The sequence below is a fragment of the Rhea pennata genome, chromosome 20 (genome assembly GCF_028389875.1).
Source record: "Rhea pennata isolate bPtePen1 chromosome 20, bPtePen1.pri, whole genome shotgun sequence".
NCBI lineage: Eukaryota > Metazoa > Chordata > Aves > Rheiformes > Rheidae > Rhea > Rhea pennata.
Genome location: NC_084682.1, coordinates 2,116,071 through 2,142,502, shown reverse-complemented (window position 1 = coordinate 2,142,502; position 26,432 = coordinate 2,116,071). Strand labels below are relative to the sequence as shown.

The window sequence follows — 26,432 nt, the reverse complement described above, 5'->3', positions numbered from 1 at the left end:
CACGCGCACGCAGAGGCGGCCGGCGGCGGCGGCGGCGGCCGTGGCGCGCGGGGGCTGCCCGCCGCCCGCCGTGAGGTGAGAGGCGGCGGGGTGCGGCCGGCGCGGGCGGGGCGGGGCGGGGCGGGGGCGGGTGGGCACCGTGCCGCCAGGCCCGGGAGGGGCGGGGCGGGGAGCGGGGGGGGGGGGGGGCAGCGCCCCGGCCCGCTCCCTCACGGCCCGCGCTGGCGCCGCGCGGGGGCGGGGCCTGGGGGGGCGGGGCCTGGAGGGGGCGGGGTCCCGCGGGACGCCCCCTGGTGGCGGGGGGGGAGAGCATCATGGAGGACCAGGCCGGGTGGGGCACGTGGGGCGTGGGACGCGGGGCGAGGGGTTCGGGACACGGCGTGGGGCGTGGAGCATGGGGTTCGAGACACGGGGCGTGGGGCTTGGGGCACGGGGCGTGGGCTTTGAGACACGGGGCGTGGGGCATGGGGTTTGGGACACGGTGTGGGGCGTGGAGCATGGGGTTCGAGACACGGGGCGTGGGGCGTTGGACACGGCGTGGGGCGTGGGGTTCGAGGCGTGGGGTTTGGGACACGGCGTGGGGCATGGAGCATGGGGTTCGAGACACGGGGTGTGGGGCGTTGGACACGGCGTGGGGCGTGGGGTTCGAGACACGGGGCGTGGGGCGTTGGACACGGCGTGGGGCGTGGGGTTCGAGGCGTGGGGTTTGGGACACGGCGTGGGGCGTGGAGCATGGGGTTTGGGACACGGGGCGTAGGCAGGCCCCGGGGGCTGACGTGACGGCGCCGACGAGGCCCCGGGGCCGCGTCCCCCCCTGCGTGCGCAGCCCGGCTCCATCCCCGCGGTGCTGCTGGCGGAAGCGCGGTGCGGAGCGGCCACGAGGCTTCGCAGCCCCCCGAGGGGAGTGACCGCCCCAGGGCGGCTGCACTGAGCCCCGCAGGGCTCGGGGTGAGACGCCCGGCTGCTCTGGGTCCTGCGAGGGCGCAGGCGGAGGCGCCGGGGGGGGGTAGCTGGGAGGAAGCGGCTGCCGCCTGCGTGGAGGGGCTGCGCAAATGCAGCCGTGTCTGGGGTGCAGGACCATGCCTCACCGCATGGTGCAGTGGAGAAGGAAAGTCTAGAAAGATAAACATGAATTTCGAAGTGTGAGAAGCCTGAGCCTTTCCCAGTAAGGTGCCTTGTAAGAGTGAGACACGTCGGAGATCCCATAATGGAAAACAGCCCCGTTCCTTGGTGATGGGCAGCGCTGTAGGACCTCGCTGTACAGATAATGGTGAACCAGGGCCGAGCATAGAGCTACCGTACAACCAACACCAAAAATGCACTCGATGTCAGCGTGGTAGGATCTTGCATCACTGTGTCCTCTGCCACCCACTGCCTGCTCCTCTTCCTGGTGCTTCTTGGAGGTGCAAGGCTCTTGCATAACGAATGATCATAACTCTGCTCACCGCATGCGTTTCCTGATGAAAGCTTCCATTCAGGATTTCATCAGCAGTACTTTGTAGTGCTGCTGGTTTGGGATGGGTTTTTTTGCTTTTACTTTTTGGTACCAATAATTTCTAGGAAGCATTTAATGTGTTATTTATGTAATTAAAGTCTCTTGGAGGGAGAACTAGTCCAAGTAAAATTAGGTTGAGGTAGAATGCTTCTGATCCTCACAAAAATTGCACCGTGTTAGTGGGAAACAAATTGGGATTGCTGTCTAGCTTCACTCCAGGAATTTTGTCCTAACTTGCCATTTTGAGATTAGAGCAAAATCAAGATTAACCACTTCCCCCTCTTGTTTGCTCCCTGAGCTTGTCAAAGTCACTTTTTCCCTTCTGTCTTTGTTAGTTGTCCCTCCAGCACTCCCTTACAGCAACAGTTGCAGGTGTCTCTTTGTAGCACTGAGATCTTGGCTAAAGTCACTTGTGTGCTTTCTGGAGAGGAAAAGAATTGGCAGTGCTGCTTGGGAGGCTGGCCGGTCCGTTCAGCCCTCCGAGCGGGCTCGATAGAGCTGACACCTGTTGCTACTTCAGCTGTCACAGTCTGGCTTACAGAGAAAACTCTCCACGTTTCATGAAGGAAGCTTCTCTTTTCAGGAAGCAGGCCTTCAGGGCTCCATCTACTGATCTTTCTCACACACAGAGTAAAAAAGTGGCAAAATCTGCCCCAAACAAACATATAACCCGCCAGGCTCGGCTCCCGGTTCTGCAGAGGTCGTACAGGATAGCTGTACTACGCCGCACGTGAGGATTTCCAATGCTGCCATACTTCGGTCACTGTCTTTACTGGGGCATGTTCACCTTTAGTTATATCCCCATCTCTTCACATCTGTTTATGTGATGAATCTTATCTGTCTGCGTTTGATTTCTTCTCTCACCTGCAGAAAACAGACTTTCAGCGACGTCTCATGGTCCCAGTTACAGTGACTGTTCGCAGCCGTTTCGCTCTGCTGCTCAGCACGTTCTGAGAGGATCTCGTCTACCAGGACTGTGTAGAAGACTCTTCCTTCAGGTGGAAAACACCCTTCGAGTGGAAAGTTGAACATAGTGATTGGGGCGAGGCTTATGCTACAGGCTTTTATAACAGGACTTTTATAGCTTTTATAGCTCAGAGGAGCTATAAAACTGTACAACTGAGGGAGAGGAATGGAGTGCCTGGCCTCCTTCAGCAGTAAGTACTATAAGCCGAGATTTGGAAAGGATTTGCATTTTTTTAAAGACATCAGCAGTTGGCTAGGGGAGGGAGACAGAAAAGTAGCAATATGTGGTCCCCAGGGTCACTTCTTTGATCAAGTTCTCAAAAGCACAATTGGTATATGATTTATTTGGTGGGAATTTGGGTCTTTTTTTCTGCCTACTTGGTATAGTTGGACTAGTTTTTATGGGAAAAAAGACTTACAGCTCTTATTACTTGAGAGTCTGTTTAATCTGACCACTTGGCAGTGAAAAAAATAAGAAAAACTTGTAGAGCAGTGTTCCATTCCTTGTTCAGCAGTTTGAGCAGGGTCTGAGGTTTGGACAGGTTACAGAGCAATAGACTGCATGGTTTTGCAACCACAGCAATGAGTTTTTCAGGTCAGACTTGAGGTAGATGGATGGGAAACCACAGCTGTCTGTGCAGTGTTCTCCATAAGGAAGGTCCTTGAGACTCGTCTTCAGTGCAAGATCACAGGCACAGGATCAAATCATCCACGTAGCACAGCTTGTTGCATCACTGCTAAGAAATACCAGTAGGCTGCTACAGAGAGGGCTTTCCTTTGACTCCGTTGCACAAGATTAGGCTATTAAGCCCTTAGTGTTTCAGGTCTAGCAAAGAAGTGCTAGGATCAATCTGGCAGCTTTAGTTGAACAAGGAATTTTCAAGAGATATTTGGAGAAGGTCCAGCAGGAAAGAGGTTATGTACAGCTGACTGCATTTTAAATTATTGAAATTATTGAATGCAAGTGAATTTGAACAATTGCAAAAACTGTGTCATGTTTGTGTTGCATGAGATTTACCTGTTGGCTTCACAGATGACCCTTTTGATAAGCCCCCGTGCCGAGGCTGCTCTTCTTACCTCACAGAGCCCTACGTCAAGTGTGCTGAGTGTGGGCCTCCTCCCTTCCTCTTGTGCTTGCAGGTCAGTGCAAGGATAAAAGTGAAGACATTCATTTCTTTGAGAAAGTCATCAAAGGCCTGTCTGATGTCAAGCTGTTACATAAACACATTAATAACTGGTCTCTGTAAACTTGTATCAAAGCACATATTTGCTCAGGGACAGGGAAATTACAAAGAATGTGTTGAAGCCGGAAGAATTTAGCTTGAACAGCTGGAGGAGGGAGATCTTTGAGAAGGCAGCCAAAGCTACCTGAAGACATGCAGCCTGCATGACTGTATAATGGAACATGCCGCTGCATGTCTAGAGAGGTATTGTTTCGGACATTTTTTATGGCATGAAAAAGAAAAGCCACCAAGAAACATCCTCTCCCTGTCCCCACATTTTTTTTCCAAAATGGAAAAGGAAATTAGGAGAAATTTTGCAATATTGACAATAATTGTTTGTGAACAAATACAACTCTTTAAAAGTGAGATATGTGTTCTGATAACTGCAGAAAGTAGTTTTAATTATTAAATGAATAAGTTTACATTATTTATGATTAAAGAATGGCAAATACCTTTCATACTGAGAAAGATGCTTAGCTTGCCACATGCTCAGGTATGCACAAAATACACAAAAACGTATTTTGCATATTGGGTTTATTTCTGTTTTTTTATCTGTCCTGGAAAAAGGGAGAAATTTAACTGTTGAAAGTACCTGCAAACCGTGCTGATACTTTCTATACAGAAAACAAGCTAAAGGGAAACTATGTTTTCAATACTTACAAAATGTCTTGTGCTCTCTTCCTAGAATGATCCACTTGAAAACATACCATTAAGCTTCTTTTACCTACCTAAGAGTATGTAGATTCACAGGAGTTATGTGCTGGTGCAAATAGTCAATAAAATATAAAGTTATCTTCAAACTAGCTTAACATAGATTGTCTTACCTTCTTACAATTTTTCAATACATATTTAAATATATCAGTCATTTTTGGATATCTAGTGGTCATCGAATAAAAGCAAAAAAAAAGGAGAAAAGTTCAAACATTTTCAAAGCAGGAGTAAAAGAATAACATAATGCTCATCTCTTGTTCCACAGTGTTTCACGCGAGGATTTGAATATAAGAAACATCAGAGTGATCATACTTATGAAATAATGGTAAATACTCTTTTTAGATTACATCTACTCTATCTTGGTCATTTATAACTTTTCTAGGAGTTAGACCCTTGTTTACTTACATTAAAAAGTTTAAATAATGATTCAGAGGTTTGTAACTATTAAAAAAAAAAAAAAAAGAAAAAGTCTTCCTTGAGAGCAATGAAAAATGTCCACCTGGAACATTATGGAATAGCAGAAACATTTTAAAGATACATTTTTTGTTGTGCCTGGATAGCACAAAGCCTGTCATTAGATTTCTCAGTTCTTTAACCATGTTAATAATGTTCTGTTTCATCATTCTTACTTTTCCTTCCCCAGAATGAATCAGTTAAAAAGTCTTCAGTTCTTCAATTTAGATAATATTTCATAGTACAGTATTGTTGAATTTCAAGTGGCAGAGAGAACAAATAACAGTATATTCAGAAGATCTATAGTGACAGACTATTTTGTGCTGTAATTGATGACCCAGTGATCTCAATAATTCAATAATTGTTTGATCAGATTTTGTGGGATGCAGTAGAAGTTTAAAAAATACCAGTATTATACTAGCATGGTATTGTGTTGCTTTGTAGTATAGAACTACTTTGCTGTTTATGTGATGATTTTTAACAGAAGATCACAGCAGTTTGGTTTTCTTTTTTTTTTTCCAGACTTCAGATTTCCCTGTCTTGGACCCTAACTGGACAGCTCAAGAGGAAATGGCACTCCTAGAAGCTGTGATGGACTGTGGATTTGGAAACTGGTGAGGATTTAGTGGTTCAGCCAACTTCAATGAAATGATGGGAAGTTGCATTCACTGTTGAATACTTTGGTGCACAACAGACAGTCTGTGACTTGTCATGGGTAAGACACTAATTGAGCAGTTAAAGCAGATTAAGGTAGCTGATTTTGTTCTCAATGCTGCTATTAGAAATACAAATTGCTAAAGAGATGCAGAGCACCTCCCATGAGGTAAAAAGCTCCCTCAGTTCACATTAAGTCACTAGATTCTGAAGGAGCTCAATTATTGCTCAAGATTTGCTGTGCATCTTTTTACTCCTATGTGAAAATCAACTGCAGAGTTTCTCATCCTGTGTAGTTTTTGTTTGCTTACAATCAACTGGCAAGGTATTGTCTTTTTTTTTTGTGATTCTAGCTTCTCTGTCTTATGAAGGATAAAGCACTGAAGATACTATTTTCTGTTTAGGTAGTATCTGTAGTCACTACAGGTTTTTAATGCATTTATAAATAAAGCAAATCTGTAGTCTTGAGTTCTCTCTCTTCACCTTCATGAAAAGATTGCTGTATTAAAAATATAGAACTCCAGTCTTAGTACAACAGAACTGTGGGTTCTTATGTGTACACTGCTGACATAATTAAGGCTATCACAAATTAGTTCTCTGTGCACAGTGCAATCAGTCTCTTGTTCAAAATTATCTTTTTCCACTAAAGAAGGGAGAAAACTCATAACATTTCTGTGTTCTCCATATTAAACCTCCCTCTGTCTCCACTTCAGGCAGGATGTAGCCAATCAGATGTGCACAAAGTCCAAGGAAGAGTGTGAGAAGCATTACATGAAACACTTTATCAACAATCCCTTGTTTGCATCTACATTACTGAACCTGAAGCAGGCAGAAGAGGTGCAACACAATGAAACAGCCATTCCATTCCACCGTGAGTATCCCCTGCCCGCTAATGCTTGCGAGGAGATGTGAGGAGCTCCCTCCCAAGCTGCTGTTCCAAAACTGGAATGAGCAGCCTTTGGAGAAGGGCGAACACTGTGCATGCAGTTTGGTTTTATTCCCCAAAGGAGAGCTTGTTCTGGTAGCTAACTTAAATGATGTTAGGGCTTTCTGTACACTGTATTAAAACATTGGTTTATCAAATACAGGAGACTACCAGTTCAGTGAGAAAAGGGAAGGAACGGAGTGGTTTGATACAACAGGTTCTCAAAACCAGAGGTGCCTGCCTAGCCAGTGGAAATGGTCACACAAAGAAATCACTACAGAAAAAGCCTGGAAGTGCATATTCATCAAAGGACAAGCTACCTCAAAGTTATTTCGCATGCGACACAAATTAAGAGCATGTCCTTCATGCTAAATCTCACCCTGATGCTGGGGTGGTGACTTTGTCCATCTAGACCCTGCACAGTAACGTTAACTAAAAAGCAGTTTTACCTCTGAAGTATTTCATCTGATCATCCGTATTGTAGCAGGCTTAACTGCTGATGTGATTTGTCACAAAAGCACCCCTTTAAACTATGCTGACTTCACACCTCTCTCTTTTAAATGCCTTTAAAAATGTATGTTAAATTTCAGCAATTTACCTATTTTTCAGTTTTCCTTAAATTTAACATCTGTAGAATGGTCCCCAGTTTAGCAGCTGTTCCATTTATAAAGCTCCCAGAAATGGCTGAGTAAAAAGATTGCCATGGTATCTCAAGGTTTAAATTTCATGATAACGTGTTTAGAGCTAAAGCAGTAGGAACTGGACAATTTTGGTTCTATCCCTAGCTGCCATTGATTTTTTTATATGACCTGAGGAAAGACAAATTCTCCATGCCTCAGCTTTCTTTATCTGCAACATGGGACTTATAATGCTTAGCTCCTTCACAAGTGTGTCCTGAGCATTGGTCCATTATTGTCTAACACTGAGATCCTCAGTTGGGACGTGCTTGTAAAAATTGAGAGTTCTATAGCTTTAATTGCAGCTCTCTCTAAATGACACCCGGAAGATAGCAGATTTAACACCACTGTTGCTATTAACTAAAAGAACCTTCACACTGAGACTGGTCTGCAGAGGTTTACTGAGGGGATGCTGAGTTTGAAACGTAGAATTTACATTTTATAGCCAATTTATTACCTTGAATTTTTGAGTTTGACTTTCGAGAATACGCTGAAGATCTCCGAGTACTGCATTTTTCTCCTGATGAACTCAGTCTTTTTCTGAATATAACCCTGAATAATAGCCCAAGCAGGCTGTTTTTCTTAGACTAATTATTCCCTCTCTTCCTGCACAAGAAATACCTATATACAGACTTGTACTCGCTTCTTCTGTTAAGAAAAAAAAGACCCCAATCCTACACAACAACTAAAAACTTTTATTTTTTCAGCTGCTGATGACCCCCCACGGCCTACTTTCGATTCCTTGCTTTCCAGGGATATGGCTGGGTATATGCCAGCAAGAGCTGACTTTGTTGAGGTAAGACCCTCTCTTCTGCCGTTATTTTGTATTTGCTACCAAATGTGAAATCACCAAACACACACTTGCTTCCCTCCCACCTACAGATCTTCTTTATTCTTCATAAAAGAATTATTAAATGGGATATCAGACAGGACAGACTGATTAATCCTAGGATGTAATTACAGAGGTGGCGCTACAGCCCTAAAAAGCTGCTAGCCGGCCATCTGCAAGTCACTGGCTTTGTGCGTATGGGCTGTAAGGCACGCTGCTACCACCAGATGTCCACTAATGAATGGCTGTTATGTAAGCGGACTAGATATTTTGAATTAGATGCTTAGCAAGAGGCGTCAGCTTCAGTTTGCTTTTAATTTATTTGCTTTAGAAAAGCATGTATGAGCTTGATCCAAAGATCCCTTGAAAGGCCCTCATTGTTTTAAGTGTCTTTAGCTGTGAGCCCCTGGCCCCAAAATCCTGTCTGCAGAACAATCTCCTATGCAGGAAGTAATGAATTCAGCCATATAGGGTTCTATTGTTTTTGGATTTTTGAGCAGAATATTCACTGCAGCACGAGAGTAATGGAAATTGTCTGATGAATTCACATTATCCTATCATAGCATGTTGTCCCTGTTGCAGCCATGGCAGTGTAGATTATACATTCCCTAGTTAAAGCTCTCATGTGATGTATCTTGCTCAAGGATGGAGCCCTGTACAGCCATTTATGAGTAAATATCTCTGTTTTCAGTACTTCTATGCATACCAAAATTTGATACAAATTTTTCTAATGCCAGTTAATGACAATTTATTAATTACCTCTGAACAGGAGTTTGACAACTATGCTGAATGGGATTTGAGAGATATTGATTTTGTAGAAGATGATTCTGACATTTTGCATGGTAAGTCCCATCTTTTCATACATTGTTTTAAAACAAAGTTTCAGAGTGCCTCCACAGTATTTCATTGGTTTTCTTTTTCTCTACGTACTATTATTTTTCTTAAGTGAACTTACATATTTAATTCTCTCAAGTCTATGTGCTGGGATTTTAACACTTTCAAGTCACTTTTAAAAGCTTTTATTCAACAGACCTACAAATGGTATTTATACGTATAATAAAACATGTCACTCACTACTGAAACATAGCCAATTGTAAAGTAGAATGTGTCAAAAAAACAGAAATGTCAAAACCTTGACATTCCTTCCCCTCCTTGACCAAAAAATATTCTTTCCATCCACATAGTGTTTGTGACCATCAAAGCAAGGCTGTTCTGATTCAGAAAGATGGATACCTTCCCTTCTGTTGCTAAGATCCCTTTTGCCCTACTATATGTAGTTGCTTAGAAGTCTTATCACCTATTCTAACCTATGTTAGTATTAGATTATTAAAATGATGTTTTAATAGAGCAAAAAAGATTCCACCCCCACCCCCTATTTGTAGGTGCGGATAATGCTTCAGAGTACTGGGTTTACACTTCTGAATTCTCCATCTAACATCAGCAAATTTTAAACTAAAGCCTTAGCATCTTTTGGAGACACAGACAAATCCTGTTATCTATAGGTAGTATTTACAAACTTAAAAATTCAATTTCAAATCTAGCAGTCTATACAAAGTTTTAGGAAATGCAAACTCCCTTGGCTCAAAACAGGTCATCAGAATCATATATCAGTCTTCCCTTTCAACGTTTACTGAAAGGAGGACTGGCTTGTGTGCATTGTCATGAATTCACTGTGCCATTTTTCTTTTTTTATGTTCATGTTTAAACATAAGTTTTCTTGCTCCCATTTCTTACAGCAAGTCTTGGTAAACTAAAAAAAGCAAAATAATCTCCTAGTTCCATTCATTAATTGATAACTCCGTTCAGGCTGGTTTACAAGCAGTTTGCCATATCCCTCACATATGTTCTTCCTCCTGCTGTACACTTCAACCATTAAGATATCTCCTGCCAACCTCCAATTTAAGTAAGTTGTCAGTCTAGATGTAAAAATCATCTTTCCTTATCTGTTCTGAATGTCATACAGATACACAGGGTCAGATCAAAGGTCTGCCTACCTCAGTATCCTGTTAGTATCCCATAGCAGATGCACAGGAGAGGAATGTAAGAAATAGGGCAAGTACAGGCTGATACTTTTCCTGACATATCTTCCAAGTTGTCTGTTGTCATTCATTTAGGGACTTTGTGAGCCATGGGTTGTGTTCACACCAGTTTGACCAAAGAATTTGTCCTCCATTAACTTCTTAACTACTTTTACAGCTGTATAGATTTGTACTTTTGGCCTCTGTAACATCCTTTAGCAGCAAGTTCCACAATTGAGTTATACATTCTAGAATTTAATTATGAATTCTGTGAAAAATGCTTCCTTCCATCTGTCAGATATTTTGCCTGATAATTTCATTGGATGTTCCTTAGTCCATACTTCAGTTGTCTTCAGTATTTAGTATAGGACGTCAGGCATTTGCCTTTTGAAAACTGTTTGGTGGAAGTTACGGAGCACTACCAACTACGTCTTCCAACCCACAGCTGCCCACACGAGAGAGAATGCCTCGGAAGAATGAAGTCCCAGGATCTAGCCAGCTATTTTTCTTTTGCTTGAGGCATCTCAGGATAGAAAGAATTATTCTCGAGAAAGAACTTTGGAATTAGATTTTTCCCTTCTCCAAGTTTGTACAAAAAAGGAAGAAGCCATGTCTTCCTCATCCTGTAGTTTTATAGATCTCAGATGCTGACTTTGTTTGATTCCTTCAGAATAGTTTGCAAGCTAGTTTTAGGATTCCATATATTAGAAGATAGCTCGACATTTGGATCCATATGGGAGGGACAGGCTCTTGGATGATTTAAAGAAATCTTTGTACTTTTCAGTTGCAGGCGGGGAAGGCTATGGGGCCTCCCCAGAGGCATAAGTTCTCGTAGTCTCTCCCAAGGATGCCTGTCCCAGTACTTCCACAATGTGGCTGTAGTGTTGCCTCTCTACCCCAGCCTGCCCACTGGCAAACTAGATCTTACAAAAAGGTCCTTGAAAAGCACCTTGAAAAGCGTTTTCCACTACATCTGCTCAAGGCAAATTCTTTGCTGGCCACAACAGTTTTTTTAGGGAAAGAGGTAAAGCAAGGTTTTAACATGTTTAGTCCAGGGGAACCCAAACAGGGTTTTTGCAGCATGGACTAAGTGCCAGGTTTGTGAAAAATTCCTCAGTTTATTTACTTTCCATGCATGAAACTTCACTGGGTTCAAGATTAATTTTTGAAATCTAGTTTTTTATACTTTCATATATATTTTTTATATATATATATATATATAAAAGTTACTTGTGCTAGGCCCTGACAACAAACTGAACAGAATAATTTCTATGCTCTCTCTTTTGATTCACAAATCTCAAATCAGTACTGCAGTATTTGGGTTGCATGTAACAGAGGAATATTTGAGGCTTTCATTGCAAAAAAATCCCCCCTTCCTCCTTCACTCTCCTCCATGCTGCTTTGCTTTTCTTAAAAATTTGTAAAAATCATTTTATAGAAGATCTGAATCTGAACTTTTTGACCTCTGTCTCTTAATATCATTGCATCTTCCCTATTATGTTTTTGTTTTGTCACGTTAAACAAATTCTCAGTATTCCTGCAAGAAGAATGCAATATAATACAAAGTGGAAAGACTCCCACGTGGCCCTGTATGAGGAACGCAGAAACCTGTGCTGCTGACTCATCCAGCTCCTCCCACCACACCGGCGGTCACAGGCATTGTTCAGTCACTTCTTGGTATTAGTGAGATGGTGGGAATTGTTTGAAATATCTCATATTTAAATTAATTTATTGAATTTCTAACTTTTATTCAGCACTTGCAACATGGTAAGTGCATGCAAATATATATTGCAGTTAAACAAAAACATAATCATACCAAGAGAAACAATGGTTACAAATCTAATTCAGCCTAGAGTGTTTGAACATTTCATAAATTACAAGTTTTTATTTGACTGAATTATAACATCAGAAATTTATCTTTCAACAGGGTTTTTATCCCCTTTTCCTCTCCTATAAAGTACTGTAAAGTAATTACTAAAACTGCAAGTTTAGAAGCAAGTGGAAACAGACTGCAGCTCTGACTGTGCAATAGTAAAATTTCATAAGATACAAAACAGTCAATATCTTTCTAAAGAAATATTACATAATGTTTATTCTTTTGTGGACACTCTGAAGGCAGATACTTTGTTTACTTAGGGTCCTGCTTTCCCCTAGGAAGGGTAAATTTGGATTGTATCCATTAATTTTGTACCAACCAAGGCGCACACTAGGTACACAGCCTGTTTGCTTTGATTAATTTGCATTCTTCCCATTATTTGGGTATTGCAGGCCAAACAGAGGTTAGCTAGCCTGAAACAAAGGTCTCACTCATTAGCGTTTAAAAAAGTTTTTGCAGGCCAGATGGGGCTGGAGAGAAATGAAAAGCAAATAAACTGTTTTGGATACAGTCTTGAGAAATCCAAATATTTTGATGATTTGGAATAGAGAAAGGAGCCTTAACTTTCTGCCTGTCACTGGATCCTTCAGAGCAATTCTGACCATCTCAAGGAAACTTACCATTTCCCAAAATAGATACTTTGAACATGATATCAGCTTGGATTTTCTAAAGTTATCAGTACAAACAACTGGTTCCCTAATATAACACAAGGGGAAAAGCACAGGCAAATCATTTTCATTCTTACAGCATCCCTTTTCTCATTTCAATGCAGCATGTAACAATCTAGTAGTCCGACTTATTCATGCATTCCAGACCTTGTAATCGGTTGTTTCTGTGTGAATGTGTCGATTAAAAACAAAACTCCTCCAAAAGTACATACTTCAGCAAATATTAATTTTTCTCTACACAGAAGCTGTATTTTTTCCCCTTCATTTGTTCTCATGAATGTGTTTCCCCTCCCCAGTCAACTGTAATTTCTTTCCGAATGTTTTGCATTCAAGTGAAAGTACCAAAATGCAATGGTTGTAGGTGCACAATTGCTTGTGATATTTATAGAGGTTCTCCGATGCAATTTCTGCGTCTACTCATTAAGTTCTGCCTACACAAACCCCACAAAATAACATGTTAGCTTAGCTTGCAGAGGGTTTAAAAATACAAAAAGATTTTATGTAAATTGGCAGCGATTCCAGAACTTAGTAAGATATTTCATTCATGTTTAACTTGTTACATTTCCCATTTTCTTGTCCCCACGTATAAGCAAGAAAGAGAATATGCTCTCTGTGCTTGTCCTTAAATTAGGAAACTCAAATACATCTTTATCAAGATACATACTGGTTCTTCAACATTCTGTTCAGAAGAAACTTGCAAAAAGAAGTAAGAACATTGTGCTGTCTCTCTTGTCTTTATATGTAATCTTTTGCTCCTAGGATAACATAAGAAACTGATTTTACATAAATTGAGATGCACAAATTGAAGATTATATATATAGGATCAATAAGTGGAATTCAAAACTGATGACGCTTGAGCTCATATGTGTAACCCTTGGGCTTTAGCTATTCCTGTTTATAAGAAATTTTATTACCCAGAGGATTTCACAGGTGAATTGCCTAGAGGCTAGGGGCTTCCTGATGTGTACATATAAGTACATGTTTTAAAAAATACATAGCCACACTTCCTATCTTTACTGCATCATTAATTGCTTACCGAGGAATCCAGTCAATAAACTGCCGTTATCAGTTTTGCTCTTTTCTTAAAACTACACAGAAAGGAGTGGCCACATACTGGACTCTGCCACATTGGGCCACCCGTTTGCTCAGCATAGGCAGCTAAAAGGGACATTCTCTTGCGTATTTTCAGAGTTGCACATAGTCTGTACAGACAGTAAGTCCACTGTGAAGTCTTAAGTCTGTTCCTTCTGTAAGCATAGTGAAATGTTTAACATAAAGGAAAAAAAGAAAACAGCCCAGAAATCAGCCAACGAAGGCTTGTTTGATGACCTGGAATTTTTACATTATTTTAGCAAAATGAAGGAAAGGAATGTGTTAGGTGTCTCCTTTTCTTTGGGGAATTTACCAAAAAAAGTTTATTAACTTAATGGTTACAGTTAAAAGAAGTTGAAGCATCTCTGAGTAGATGCGCCAGTACTGCAGACCTGTCATTTAAAAAGGGTTATGATTTCTAATGAGCATGGCTTTTTTTTCCTGTTATTCTTCAGATTGCTGTGAACTATTCACTTTGTTCTTCTGAGAGATAGATAAGTTTAGAAGTTAACAAGCTAAAATCTTGTGGATGTTTTCAAGAAGCTTAACAAAGGCTACTTTGAATCTTCTCAGTTCAAAACTATGCCTGTCTGCTCCTTAGAGTTCTTTGTTCTATGTGAACAAACCTTTGTCTAAAGATGACACCTCAGGACCTTTAATCTGATAGTTTACTTTTCAGGAGAATTAATGCAAGACAATGGCATGTACAGAAGAACAAATATATGCTAATACTAAAAGAGTCCAAGACTGTATAATGGAAGATGAAAGGAGTTCTCAGGATCTCCCGGGTTCATGTTTACAGGCAATAATATATTTGAAAGGAGTGAGTGGAGGAAGCTTCTACAAATAGCATGTGTAGTCTGCAAAAGGTTATCCTCTAGTGGTTTTATGTCCCTATAAAATTGGCATGGGATTTTTAACAAGCAAAATGGAGTGACTGTTTCAGCTTAAAGACTTGAAAATAAGCCTGTTACAGTGATTGCTTATGTAACATGTGATCTTTGTTTCCATACTTCCCAGCTTTGAAGATTGCAGTTGTAGATATCTATCATTCCAGGTTAAAGGAAAGACAGAGGAGAAAAAAGTGAGTTTTAAAATCAATAACTGTATTCCTTTGCTTCCTTACCATGTTATGTGCCCCAAAAGGTGTCCTGATACTAGATATAACTGATTTCCTATAGCTGCCTTCCTTAAGGTTCTCTCGTAGGAGAATTTCTCCTAGGAGATTCGCATGACAGATTTCATCTTGGATATGTAGTTCTCCTGTGCGCAGACCAAGACCAGAATCAACCACATGGCTTTATCAATGGTAATAGGCCAGAAAAGACAGATTAACAAACCTTCATCCTCATTTGTACACACAGGTTAAATTCGCTTCCAGTCAGAGGACTCTGCACACTTTAACTCTCTTTTATAATCTCAAAACAAGTCATTAGTTGTGAAAAGACTGTTTCCCAATCCTCTGTAGCATGTGAAAATCATGTAAATAGTGCTCATCATATAAGTATCCCAATTCCAGTTACACATAAATGACTAAGCTTCTAGCACACTTCGTGAGATAACATACCCATTTTGCAGAATGAGAAACTGAAATAGTATCTTGGGAAACTGGTCACAGATCAGAGCTAGAAACAAGGAAAAACAAAAAAACAAACAACAACCACCCCTCCACCACCACCAAATCTCTGTTCTTTTTGTTTCCAGTGTAGTGCTGCTGGACTGCATATAATTCATTTCCCTACCTTAGGGAACAGAGTTTTTAGCCTATGACTAATTGTTAGACCCCCTATTTTTTCCGCAGAGATGGTTTCATCTTTATTTTTGGTTCTTAGTAGTCCATAAGTTAGTTTTTCAGAACATGTAATGAAGATAACTATATTGCCTGTGTGAGTTCAAATAATTTATTCAGTTGATTTGACAGCTTTTTAGAATAACTCAATCTATTCGTTAAATTCACTTTTATTATAACTTTCAAATACTTTGTTCAATATTTAAAATTATATCTTGCTGTGTTACTGTCTGCTAGAAGAATTAATAATTTGGAGAAAGACTCCTCCATTCTTTCTCCTCATAATATAATATAGCTCTGTTGAAGAACAGTTTAAGAGTTGGTATCTACTGGGCTGGATCATCATAATTCATAAATAAAATACTTATGTGGTATAATTGCTGTCATGATACAGCATGACTTGCTAAAAGAAGGTGCCATAAGGCTCAGTTGCATAGATTGAATTGGTGTCAGTTTTTGTAAATTTTCTACAGCAGAATAGGACAAACATTGGAAAAATGACATAGAAATACTTGTGTTGTGTCACTGTCACAAAGCCATCTCTACATGGGACGGGAATATTCTTTTATGCATATTAAAGAAAATGTAATGGATTTCATAGAGCAAAGTCCAGCCTGACCTTGACAAGTCTAACTTTGTAGTATCTCTTATCATTTGTGCAAACTGGGTATTTATCAGATTGCCACATATCAGTGACCACATGACATTTGCCAAAACCTGTGACAAATGTATTTGTCATGCACTTGTAAATACCTTACCTGCCTTTTTATACTGCTCATTTCCGTAACACTGACATGAACATTTCAACCTTATGAGTTGCCCAAGTCATTCTCCTCCATTTAAAATCTAAGTTGTCATGGAAAAGTTTCTTCATCCTGCTCCCAGGAGGGAGATTTACCTTCCATCTCTGCACTCCTTTCTCTTACAGAAAGATGCTTCGCCTCTCTCTGAAGCTGGAAATCATGAGACATTCACTGTATTCCTATTTTGGAAGTACAAGCTATAAGACATTGTAGTTGTGAAATCTATGTCTAAAAAAGCAATTAAAACTCCCTTGAAGTAACTATAGCTCCCTTTGTGCCTTGTGCAGTCAGAGTTCGGCTGATGCACGCTGCTAACCAAAACTGACTCAGATTAAAGCCTTGCTGCATCATTACATCACGTTTCTCAGCTAGCCAGCTCAAGGGTTATAGCAACTTCATACATGTTTAGTTTTAGACCCGTCTGATGGTCTAAATCAAGGTTTCCTATGAGGTCTTTGTATTTATGCAATAGTACATGAGTTAATGCTTTTCATTAATACTTTTTTGCTTCTTATTACAGAATTATAAGAGATCATGGCCTGATCAACCTCAGAAAATTTCAGAGTGAGTATCAAGTGTAACTACTTGCTTTAAAGCAACCTTGACTCAAACTTCAGAGGCAAAACTTTGAATATTCACTGTTTCCAGTGCACCAGTGTGGCTTATTCATACTGGACCATATTCAAATGGCCTAAATTCCACCAGATTTCCTGCCTGACTGTTTCCAGTTGGCTGGATATAACAGCTCCCAACTCAGTGTATTAGCTAGTGACTCTGAGATGCCCTTCAGAAGCATTTAGGCTCTCCACCTGAGTGGGGAAGGTGAAATCCAGGCCTTTTATATGCATCTTGCTATATCTAAAAAAATGACCAAACAACATTTAATCATGCTTCTTCCTGCCTTTAGAATTGTGAGGGTAGTATAATTTTGTTGCTTTTTACTTATCAGTTTGTAGTTGTGACCCCAAAATGGCCAAGAATTGTACCAGATCTGGATCTTAGGACATTTCATAGATGCTAGTAGTCAATTCAGGATCCTTTCAACTATTTCTAGCAAACTGTATTTTGTTCTCATAGCAAGAGTAATATAGAATACAAATAATTTACTCATGCCTTTGTGCAGGTTATTTGTTGTAACAGTTGAAAGCAACTTTGAGGAAATTTGGTAGCATTCCAGCAACTTTGGAGGGCCTTAATCCAGTCCAGCCCTACAATTTAAGCTCCTTTGTATGCATATAAGTCTTAGCAATGTAGGAGAAAAGAAGACAACCACTGATTCAGTTGTGGTAGAACTAAATATTGCTGATAGTGTGTCACTTCCCCCCCTCACCCCTCACGGTAGTTCTGGAAAGACGATACCCAAAAGAGGTTCAAGACCTTTATGAGACAATGCGACGATTTGCACGAATCCTTGGACCAGTGGAGCATGATAAATTCATCGAAAGCCATGCATGTATGTATATTAAGGATTTATCCTGCATGTTCTTCAGTAGGCATAATGAGGGGTTGCATCATCTGTGACCTTTCCTAAATATATACCATTGTGTGTGTGGGGGGGGGGGGAGTTTCTTCTTCTCTTCTATCTACTTCAGAAAAACAAGTTTGTGGGTTGATATATTAAGTGACCAGCAAGTGTTCTTTTTTCCAATAAGTTCTGTCCGAGTTCTTTGTTTGACTTTTCAGTTTACTGAACGTTCTAGTCATGTGTTAGTAATAGTATTTTCTCATTAAAAGAACACAATTTATTTACTGGCACTATCATTGAAAAAACAAAATAGATTAAGTTTATGTCTGTATTGAGAGACTGGGAGCCAGCAGCAAATTGTGAATTCTTTGAATGATATGTGTTAAACTATTAGGTGTATATATAATTATATAGTACAGCTGTCATTATGTTCCTTGTCTTAAAGGGAGAGGCATTGTTCCATCGCCAAATCATCTAAAGTCTTTATGCATAATCATAGCATAGTCAAATTCCAGTACGAGTCATTACATCCTGCTTAATTCTGTGAGTTAAACTGTGAAAATTATTCCTCATTAGCAAGAACAAAGCACTTAAACAATTGTGACTATATTTTGAGTTGTGGTTTGTGTTTTTTAAATACCAAAAGCATGATCCTGCAAAATCATGAGTCCAACACGTGAGTGTTACTCCTGGAACCTGATTTTGTTGTTATTGTAATAGAAATCCTCAAGTTAACCTGATCCTCAAATACACACATTATACTGAGCAGTATGAGTAAAGAAATTTGAGCCGAGCAAACTTGCTTACTGTAAAACTAAGTAATGCCTGGAAGCCAGGTAATAAAAGCTATAGGCAATAGATATCTCTAAGCAAAAGAAACATGGGTATTTAATCCTAACATCATTATGGAACTGATTGCAGAAAGAGTTGTCAGCAATGAAAAATTTTGGAACATCCAGTTATAGAAAAGGTAGTTGAAAGACAGCATTTTACACTATAAAGAGCCTGGCTGGATTATTTTTTCAAACCTGTTGAAGCGCCTTGCCCACATTATTAAATAATTTTTACCTTGACCAGGATATGGCAGAGGAACTGTCTAAGCATGAAGATAAAATAACTTTTCTGAACAAAAATGTTAGAAAGCTGTTTATGATCAAGGAAAGTTATGGCACAGATAGGGGGTTTGAGGTGTGATTCAGGCTTTTCTCAGGATGTTCTCCCTGTCCGTGGTTTTGTACACTTAGTAACTAACTGTAGACAAAGCACAGTGTTCCTAGTGTGCCACTGTTCACTGCTGTGCCCACTGACCCACACTTGTTTTTTTGGATTTCCCTTCTGCTTACTGTTGGGGGAAAAACAGTGGAGTTCGAGCTGCGAAGGGAAATAAAACGACTGCAGGAGTACAGAGCAGCAGGAATCACCAATTTCTGTAGTAAGTACACACTGCCTTATTCAGCCCAATCCCATTCATCAAAGTGCGGAAGGATGACTGCAGCTTTTAGAGTGCGTTAAATAGAAAGGGTATGCATTTTTAAAATGTATTTGCCTAGCTCTTTAACTGAACAAGGCTTCAGCAATAATCCATAACTTTAGCTGTGTCTTTTTTTTTTAAGAGCTAGTTGGAGCCATCAGCTTGGAGAATATTTTGTCCACTGGAGCTTTGCTTCAGTCACCACTCTGAAAAGGTTTCAGAGGGAAAATAATAATAATAATAATTTTTATATATGTATAGTTGCACAGTGGTTTCTAGTGCTTTCTGTCTGGACACTTTCACTGGCTATCAACAAATGTAAAATCTGGAGAGAAGAATAAGATTTTTTAAAATGTCTTGTTCTGTCCTGAAGTGGATCATGGAAGTCCATTTTTGTTTGTTTTTGGCCTGAAATTAATGGGACAGGAGCAGAGAGGGTGAAATCTAATACCTTCTTACAGCAAGTAGTTTTCATGAGGGAGAAAAGGCAGAGTCTGGTCCAGTGCTAGAGAACAGTTTCTCCTTTATTTCCTAAAGTAGAGAAACAAGAGGCTGAAAACTTTGACTAAAGGCAGCTGGTGAGAATATGGTGTCTGTCCGCCATAGGTGCAAGAACATACGATCACCTCAAGAAGACGAGAGATGAGGAACGCGTGAAGCGCACGATGCTTTCAGAGGTCCTGCAGTACATCCAGGACAGCAGTGCCTGCCAGCAGTGGCTCAGTCGACAAGCTGATATGTACGGTTACAGTAAGACTCTGCATTTTACACACATACGCTTTAGCCAGAGAGGTACCTCAAACACATTCCATCTGATAACAACGAACGCATTCCCAATTTATTACAGTAAGAACAGTCTGCAGTATTCAGAGAAGCAAGAAACTGGATAACAGCAGTAGTACTTGTTGAATTTCACACAAGGAAGTGACTAGTAAGGGCTCAAAACCTCAGTTTTCTGTTTTCTATTTCAAGAATTGAACTTCTGTTAATAAAGTCATGGAGGGAAGTGAGGTCTTTATGGATATTAATGAGAGCACAGGTGACACCTGAAATGTTTCAGAGGATTTTAGATGTAGCAGCAGCATTAATATATAGTAACACTTCACAAGCCCTTTGATTTAAGGAAAAAGCTGCAATGCAAAGGAAGTGCATCCTGTATGCTACACAGTCTGAGAAGATGATCTGTAACTTTCCAGACAGTCTCCACTCAACTTTTCATGGCCCCTCCTCCCTTTTTTTTTCTTAAATAGGTTTCAGAAATGGTCTTCAATCTCAGAAATGCTAAATTTCTAGAAATCCTTTTGACTTCAGAGCCTGGGTTATGCAAGTTGAATTCTATGATTTTTAGAAGTTGGAAAAAAAAAGTAGTTTCAGGGCCAACACATGCAACTATTCTTATGTAACGTGCAAATAATTTGAAATTTTCCTTTATTTTCAGTGATTCTGGCCTGAGTCCCACAGTGCCGGTTGTTTCAAATTCAGGTAACTCCATTATGTGACAGTCTGTGATAAAAGCCAGTAATGCCATTCTGACAAGTCATTTGAAGAGTGACTCTTTTGCTTGAGTGCAAGAGTGTCAGTCCTGAAGCCTCGCTGCTTAACCACTGCACAAGTCAACATTTCCTTGATCTGCAACTCGTTCCACATGCAAAGTCTGTAGCTTTGTGCTGAATTTCTGGATTTTTCTGGCTAGAGAAGGAAAGTCCATCCTAAAGCAACATTAACAAGGGAGGAAAGCAAATAGCTTTATCTTTTAAATACTACGTTTTGTTCCCATGTGAAAACTATTACAGCTTTTTAATGTACCTGTATACCACATATCATAGCAATATGAACATGACAGAATGCAGCTTTGGGAGGGTAGAACACCAAAGAAGGTTGCCCAAGAAGCACACCATGGTCGTAAGATCAAGCACTTGCTAATTACAGAATGAAAAAAAAAAAAAATACAGGTTGCCTGTGCAACTTCTGTTTTCCTTTCTCATGAATATGCTTTGATAGTCTTTAAGTCTGTAATCACAAGTTATGTTTTTTCCACGAAGAGGAGCCCTATTTCGGGTAGATTCAGGGGTTAGTTAAGACCTTTGTGAAGAAGGCCTGCAAAATCCCATCCTCATTTGTTGCAGTCACCAGATGGCATACAAGGAATGAGACTACAGGGAGGGGAGAGGGACAGTATAGGGCTGTTAAATGTTGCCGGGAGAAAATGGATTATAACCGTCTCTCATCTAGTTTTTATGTGGAGACTAATTAAAAAAAAAAAAATCACATGAACCATACTTCTGAGAGGTAACCATTCATTCTGCATATACCTCATGTAATTAAAGGCTCTATCATAAAGAATGTATACGAGAGGGCAAATTAATGTTGCTTAACTTGAATTCTGATCCCTTCTATTCTGACATCTTGACTTTGTGGCCTTAATGCATTTTCTTTTACGTAGCTGGTTTGTGTCATTTCCTGGGAGAGGGGAAGAGGGGGGGAGAGAGGGGGAGAGAGGGGGCAATAGACTTTCTAAATCTATAAATAAACATCCCTAGATTTGTTCTGAACTCTGGAAAATTAATTAAAAATATATATATATCCTGCAAGCAGGCAGGCCTTAGAAAAGTTTCAGCTTCACTAATTAAAGTTCAAAGTTATAAAAAATAATGAAAGTGAAAACTGTCACATTGCCCTGTGATAGATACTACTTTCAGCACTGTTTATGATAATGGACAAAAATAAACCCTCAGACTGCATTTGCTTTGCATTACCTGCATCATATTTAAAAACATTTAAAGCAAACTGCTCCGGGAGATTGTCAGCTTTGCCAGGAAAGTTGGCGGTTAATCACACCAATAAATAGTCTCAGTATTTTTACAAGGTACTGGTTTCACACCTGCTAGGAGCTCAGCCTGCACGCGGGGCACACCCAGGGCACACCCGCTGGCCCTGCTGAACTCCCTAACCCCAGCCCGAGGAATTGAGTTCACCAGGGAGGTACAGCCAAGCTTAAATGTGGCCAGTGTCTATTTGGCAGGAATCTGTTACCCACCAATTCTTCCAAAAAGCCAATAAGCCAGAGCTAATGACAAGAGTGCTTAAACAAATATTCACAGCGCTTATCTACGTCAATTGTAAATCCATACTTTTTATCAGGTTGAGCAATTTTTATGTTAAATCCTAAGTAACTCTGTCTATAAATACTTGGATCATACTGGGTTAACACCATGGGTATTTAAATTGCTTCTGTGATAACACAACAAAGAAACAGCCACTTCCGAATTGCACGGAGGTTTTCAGTGTTTTCCTTTCTTGTCTTCACAGGTAGACGGAGTGCCCCACCACTGAATCTCACAGGTCTCCCAGGGACAGAGAAACTTAATGAAAAGGAGAAAGAGGTGAGGGAAGGAGTGAAAAGATGACCTAGATATAACTGTTTATCTTCACAGTACTCGCATCATCTGTCCTGGATGCTCTGAATATCATCTCCATTTTAGGCTTCAGCTACTCTTTTCTGCTCAGAATAGTCATTCAGGTTTTCCAGTTGGCTTCATAATTTCAGTCACTGCAGTATGCCTACAACACTGTTTCAGAAATAAGCTTATTTAGCAGAGAAACTTGAAGAGCACTGAGGTGTCATTACATGCCATTATGATGTGCAGAGTATGGCATCCTCTTCTGCCCTTGTGAGACTGGGGTGAGCAGAGAAGTTATTTTTCTTAATGAACATCTGTTTTAAAATTGGCAGAGGATTTCATTAAGGGCTTCGCTGGACAAATCACTGAACCTTAATAACAAGCTCTTTCTATTACTTAGATATCTCACAGCCAAGCCTCCACGAATTGTGTTTGCTTTTTCACTGAAACACTACAGTGAACCATGCAGGTGGTAACAGCATATTCTTATTTTGATGCTTTGTCCTAATTCTGCTCTTTGCTCTATATACTAAGCTACTTGTATGCATATGTGGCAGACTGCAGAATTTGGCTTATTACAACCTGACTGTTTGTTGGCTTGGGCTGGCATTGGAGTTTGCAGTCCCCTGTGGGGCACTCTTGCTCAGTTACCTAAGGCAGCATGAGACACAGGGAGGATCAACAACCAGAACTGGGACTGCAACCAATGTGGAAACTCCCGGGAGAAGTAAACATGGCAGCAAGGAGGCTGCTGTATTTACAGCTCAGTTGCTTTTGCAGGCTTCGTGGCCCACACCCAGCTCCGTGCTGTTAGCGGTAGTGCGGTGAACTGTGCAAAGCCAACCTGTCTGTCTGCAGATGAGCTAGGGCATGGTTTTCACCATGTTGTGCGTCTATCCTTTAATACATATGGTCAGTGAAAGAAAACAATGGAAAGCTATTTAAATAAGGTTTTTATATATATATATATATATATATAAAGTCATAATCTGTGCTTAGATGGTGCACAAGGCAGATTTCAGTATATATGAAATGCTGTGGATATATTTCACATTTTTTCCTCTCTTGTGATTTGTATTAATCAGCTGTGTTTCCCCTTCACTGGAGATAGCAGCATTGAAAATCAGATCACAGATTCACCATGGAACATGGTATTTGTGGGTCCATTCAGCATATAAGTAATTGTGACTAGGACATTAGTGTGTATGTGAATCTGATTTCCTTGTCTGCAGCATTCAGAGGAACTCAGACTCTGTCTCAGCTATTTCCTATCAATAACGAACAACCATTAAGCATTTCCTTATTAAAAGGAGGAGACAGCCAGTATCTCCACTGGGAGCAATACAGTGCACAACCTAGAAGAAGGCTGGTATTCAGAAACGAAAGGGGAGCTTTACAACCCAACAGTAGAACACAGGGGCTTCTAGAAGAAAACTTGAAGCCTACAGGAGTCACCAGCGGTATCTTTTCACTAAGTTCAGCACTTGCAAATACATAATGCCTTCTATGCACAGTTTCCATCCTAGACTTCTGGAGGGAGCAAGCGTTGTGTACATAGCTGCTTTTGTAGAAAGGTATTAAAGACCTAGTCTGCAGGGGATTAATAGACAGATGCCCTCCCTGGCTCTTGTCCAGCACGCTGAATTGCTAGTTGCAAGCCTTTGGCATGCGTACTTCCCTTGGTTTGTAAAGAGCAACGCCCACACAGGACACTCATAGTTACGCTTCTGTGAGCTGAGAGCTTGCTTTCATCCTCCTAGTTTATTTTTCAGTCGGGAATGTTTTTGAATTCAGCAGCCAGAAAGCTCCTCCTCTCCCTACCTGTGGATTGAGACAGCTCAGAATGCAATTACTAAGTCCCTCCACATACAAAAAAAAGTTTGTTTGTATTAAAAAAAAAAAAAAAGCATTTTCAGAAAAATATTCACAGTGTTGCTCCCCCAAACAGGGATCACAAAATGAGCGTGTGTGACAAGCGTTAGTTTATTAACTTTACCTTTTGTCTTCCAGCTCTGTCAGATGGTGAGATTGGTCCCTGGAGCCTATTTAGAATATAAAGCTGCTTTAGTGAACGAGTGTAACAAACAAGGAGGCCTGAGATTAGCACAGGCTAGAGCACTCATTAAGATCGATGTGAACAAAACTAGGAAAATCTACGACTTCCTTATCAGAGAAGGGTACATCACGAAAGCCTGAGGAGAGACACATGCGCCTTGGCTGGAGCAGACAGACGTGGAGAAGCTTTGAAGTCACTTTGACAGTGCTGAAAGATTTTAACAGTGTTGAATCAAGGACACTTCCTTTTGTTTGAAATCTTTTGGGGCTTTTTTGTAAAAACAAGTAGGGAGCTTTGTTAAATTGTGTGAATACTGACATTTCTTTGTCTGGTTTTCTTTCAACTGTGCTGTTTAACACTGCTGTTGTCAGAATTATGCTGCCATGTAGCATAAGCAAGAATTTCATGCCATATAAGCTAATCTTAAATGTGAATGGGCATTCATTTCTAACACCTCCTGAAACTACGAAGAGAACCATGGTACTTTTATTCTGACAGCGACATAAAATAAGGGCAGAAGAGCAGCACGTAATGAGGCACATTTGACTTTGTGCGAGTGAAGGGGTACAGGAATGCAGTCCCCTCCCTTCTTGTACTCGTGTCTAGAACAGCCTCAGCTTTCAGAGGAGATAGCGCATGCCTGAGGGTATAAAAATAGAACTTGCAATGGTCCAATCTTTTTAACTTAATTGTGATAAAGGATAGGAAAGGACATTGCAGGGAGGCTTTTCCAACAGGTGTTACTTTTATGTGATATTAGCACATATCACAGCGTGAGAGTACTGTACAAACCAGTAAGCTTCATCTGCTCACTACGAGGTTTGCAATTGTCAAGTTACATAGAATTCCTATTTGGTTGCTCCAGCTCACTGGGAAGCCTGGATGTTAAAACCAGAGCAGCCTTTCAGAGCGTAAATAAAACGCCACTCAGCGCCCAGACACCCTCGCACAAAAGACAGAAGCAGAGACAGCCTCGAGCCACCAAGGTTGTGTCCTTTCACCCTTCCTGCCCCTCCACGCAGGGGACCTCCTCCTTTCACTTCACCTCATTAGTGGAACATACCTAGTGGACCAAAAAAGCAGTAACAGGCGTATGTACACAGACACACAACACCCAGTCACGTCAGATAATCCCTTATAAGACTGCCATGTATTTGGAAATAAAAATGAGATGAAGATGACTGTTCTTTTCAGAGGCGGCTTTGCATCGGCTACTAGACAGTGAAGCGTGTTCATCAGACAGCTCCCGCGGCTCAGCGTAACGCGTCCCGTTAGCGTGCTCTGGCAGAAGCAACGTGCACGTTATCTAACAACCAAAGCAGGCGAGACGACGCGTTCTCAAGTTTGGGATTTCATCTCAAAAATCCCAACTGTGCTATAATTATACCGATACCTATTTAAGATGTTTGGATTTGGGTTTGGGGGGTTCCCTCCCCCCCCCCCAGAGTAATTATCCCATGTACCTGAGGTGCCATTGAATGTGAAATATTTTGGTTTGTAATAAAATCCAAATGATTTAAAACCGTCTTGAATTTGTGTTCCTGGACTCTGAGTGAGATTGTAAAGATGATGAAACTGCCTGTATTTATATCCATCAGTGCCTCGGGATGAGAGAGGAGAGAGAAATGCACAACTGTGGCTGTACGGATATGACCTCTAAATTATTCAGTAAATACTATTTAAATAAAAGCAGCAGCAATAAATGACATGTTGAAGATTCACTTAAAGTCTGAAGAAATAAGGATTATGCAGACTGGAAGCTGAAGGGACAATCATTTTGCAGAGTAGTAAAAGCGGAACAAAGTAGCTATAAATCCTTGGGAATGTTTTTCCCGGTTGTCTTTTAACATCAGGAAAACA

At 40.7% G+C, this 26,432-nt stretch overlaps 1 protein-coding gene across 2 annotated transcripts; it reads left to right on the top strand.

The window, feature by feature from the left end:
* The first annotated feature begins 17 nt into the window (after nucleotides 1-17).
* On the top strand, nucleotides 18-26,094 carry TADA2A (transcriptional adaptor 2A). 2 transcript variants are annotated; one of them, XM_062592258.1, is made up of 16 exons: nucleotides 18-75; nucleotides 2,366-2,652; nucleotides 3,495-3,601; nucleotides 4,661-4,720; nucleotides 5,371-5,462; nucleotides 6,216-6,373; nucleotides 7,812-7,900; nucleotides 8,703-8,775; nucleotides 14,608-14,671; nucleotides 16,700-16,743; nucleotides 17,522-17,632; nucleotides 19,005-19,076; nucleotides 19,722-19,854; nucleotides 20,554-20,597; nucleotides 22,425-22,498; nucleotides 24,527-26,094. In XM_062592258.1, exons 2-16 carry the CDS (start codon nucleotides 2,628-2,630, stop codon nucleotides 24,710-24,712), a joined length of 1,332 nt encoding a protein of 443 aa, XP_062448242.1. In that variant the 5' UTR covers nucleotides 18-75; nucleotides 2,366-2,627; the 3' UTR covers nucleotides 24,713-26,094. The 2 variants fall into 2 exon arrangements, with proteins under 2 accessions (XP_062448242.1, XP_062448243.1); XM_062592259.1 differs by lacking the exon at nucleotides 4,661-4,720.
* The last annotated feature ends 338 nt before the right edge of the window (nucleotides 26,095-26,432 follow it).

What these genes read in the sequence shown, in the direction of transcription:
- TADA2A (XM_062592258.1), top strand. Translation starts at nt 2,628, where the DNA reads ATGGAGTGCCTGGCCTCCTTCAGCA. An exon ending in CCTTCCTCTTGTGCTTGCAG is followed by an intron (nt 3,602 to 4,660) that starts GTCAGTGCAAGG and finishes CTTGTTCCACAG; the next exon opens with TGTTTCACGCGAGGATTTGA. An exon ending in AACAGCCATTCCATTCCACC is followed by an intron (nt 6,374 to 7,811) that starts GTGAGTATCCCC and finishes TTATTTTTTCAG; the next exon opens with CTGCTGATGACCCCCCACGG.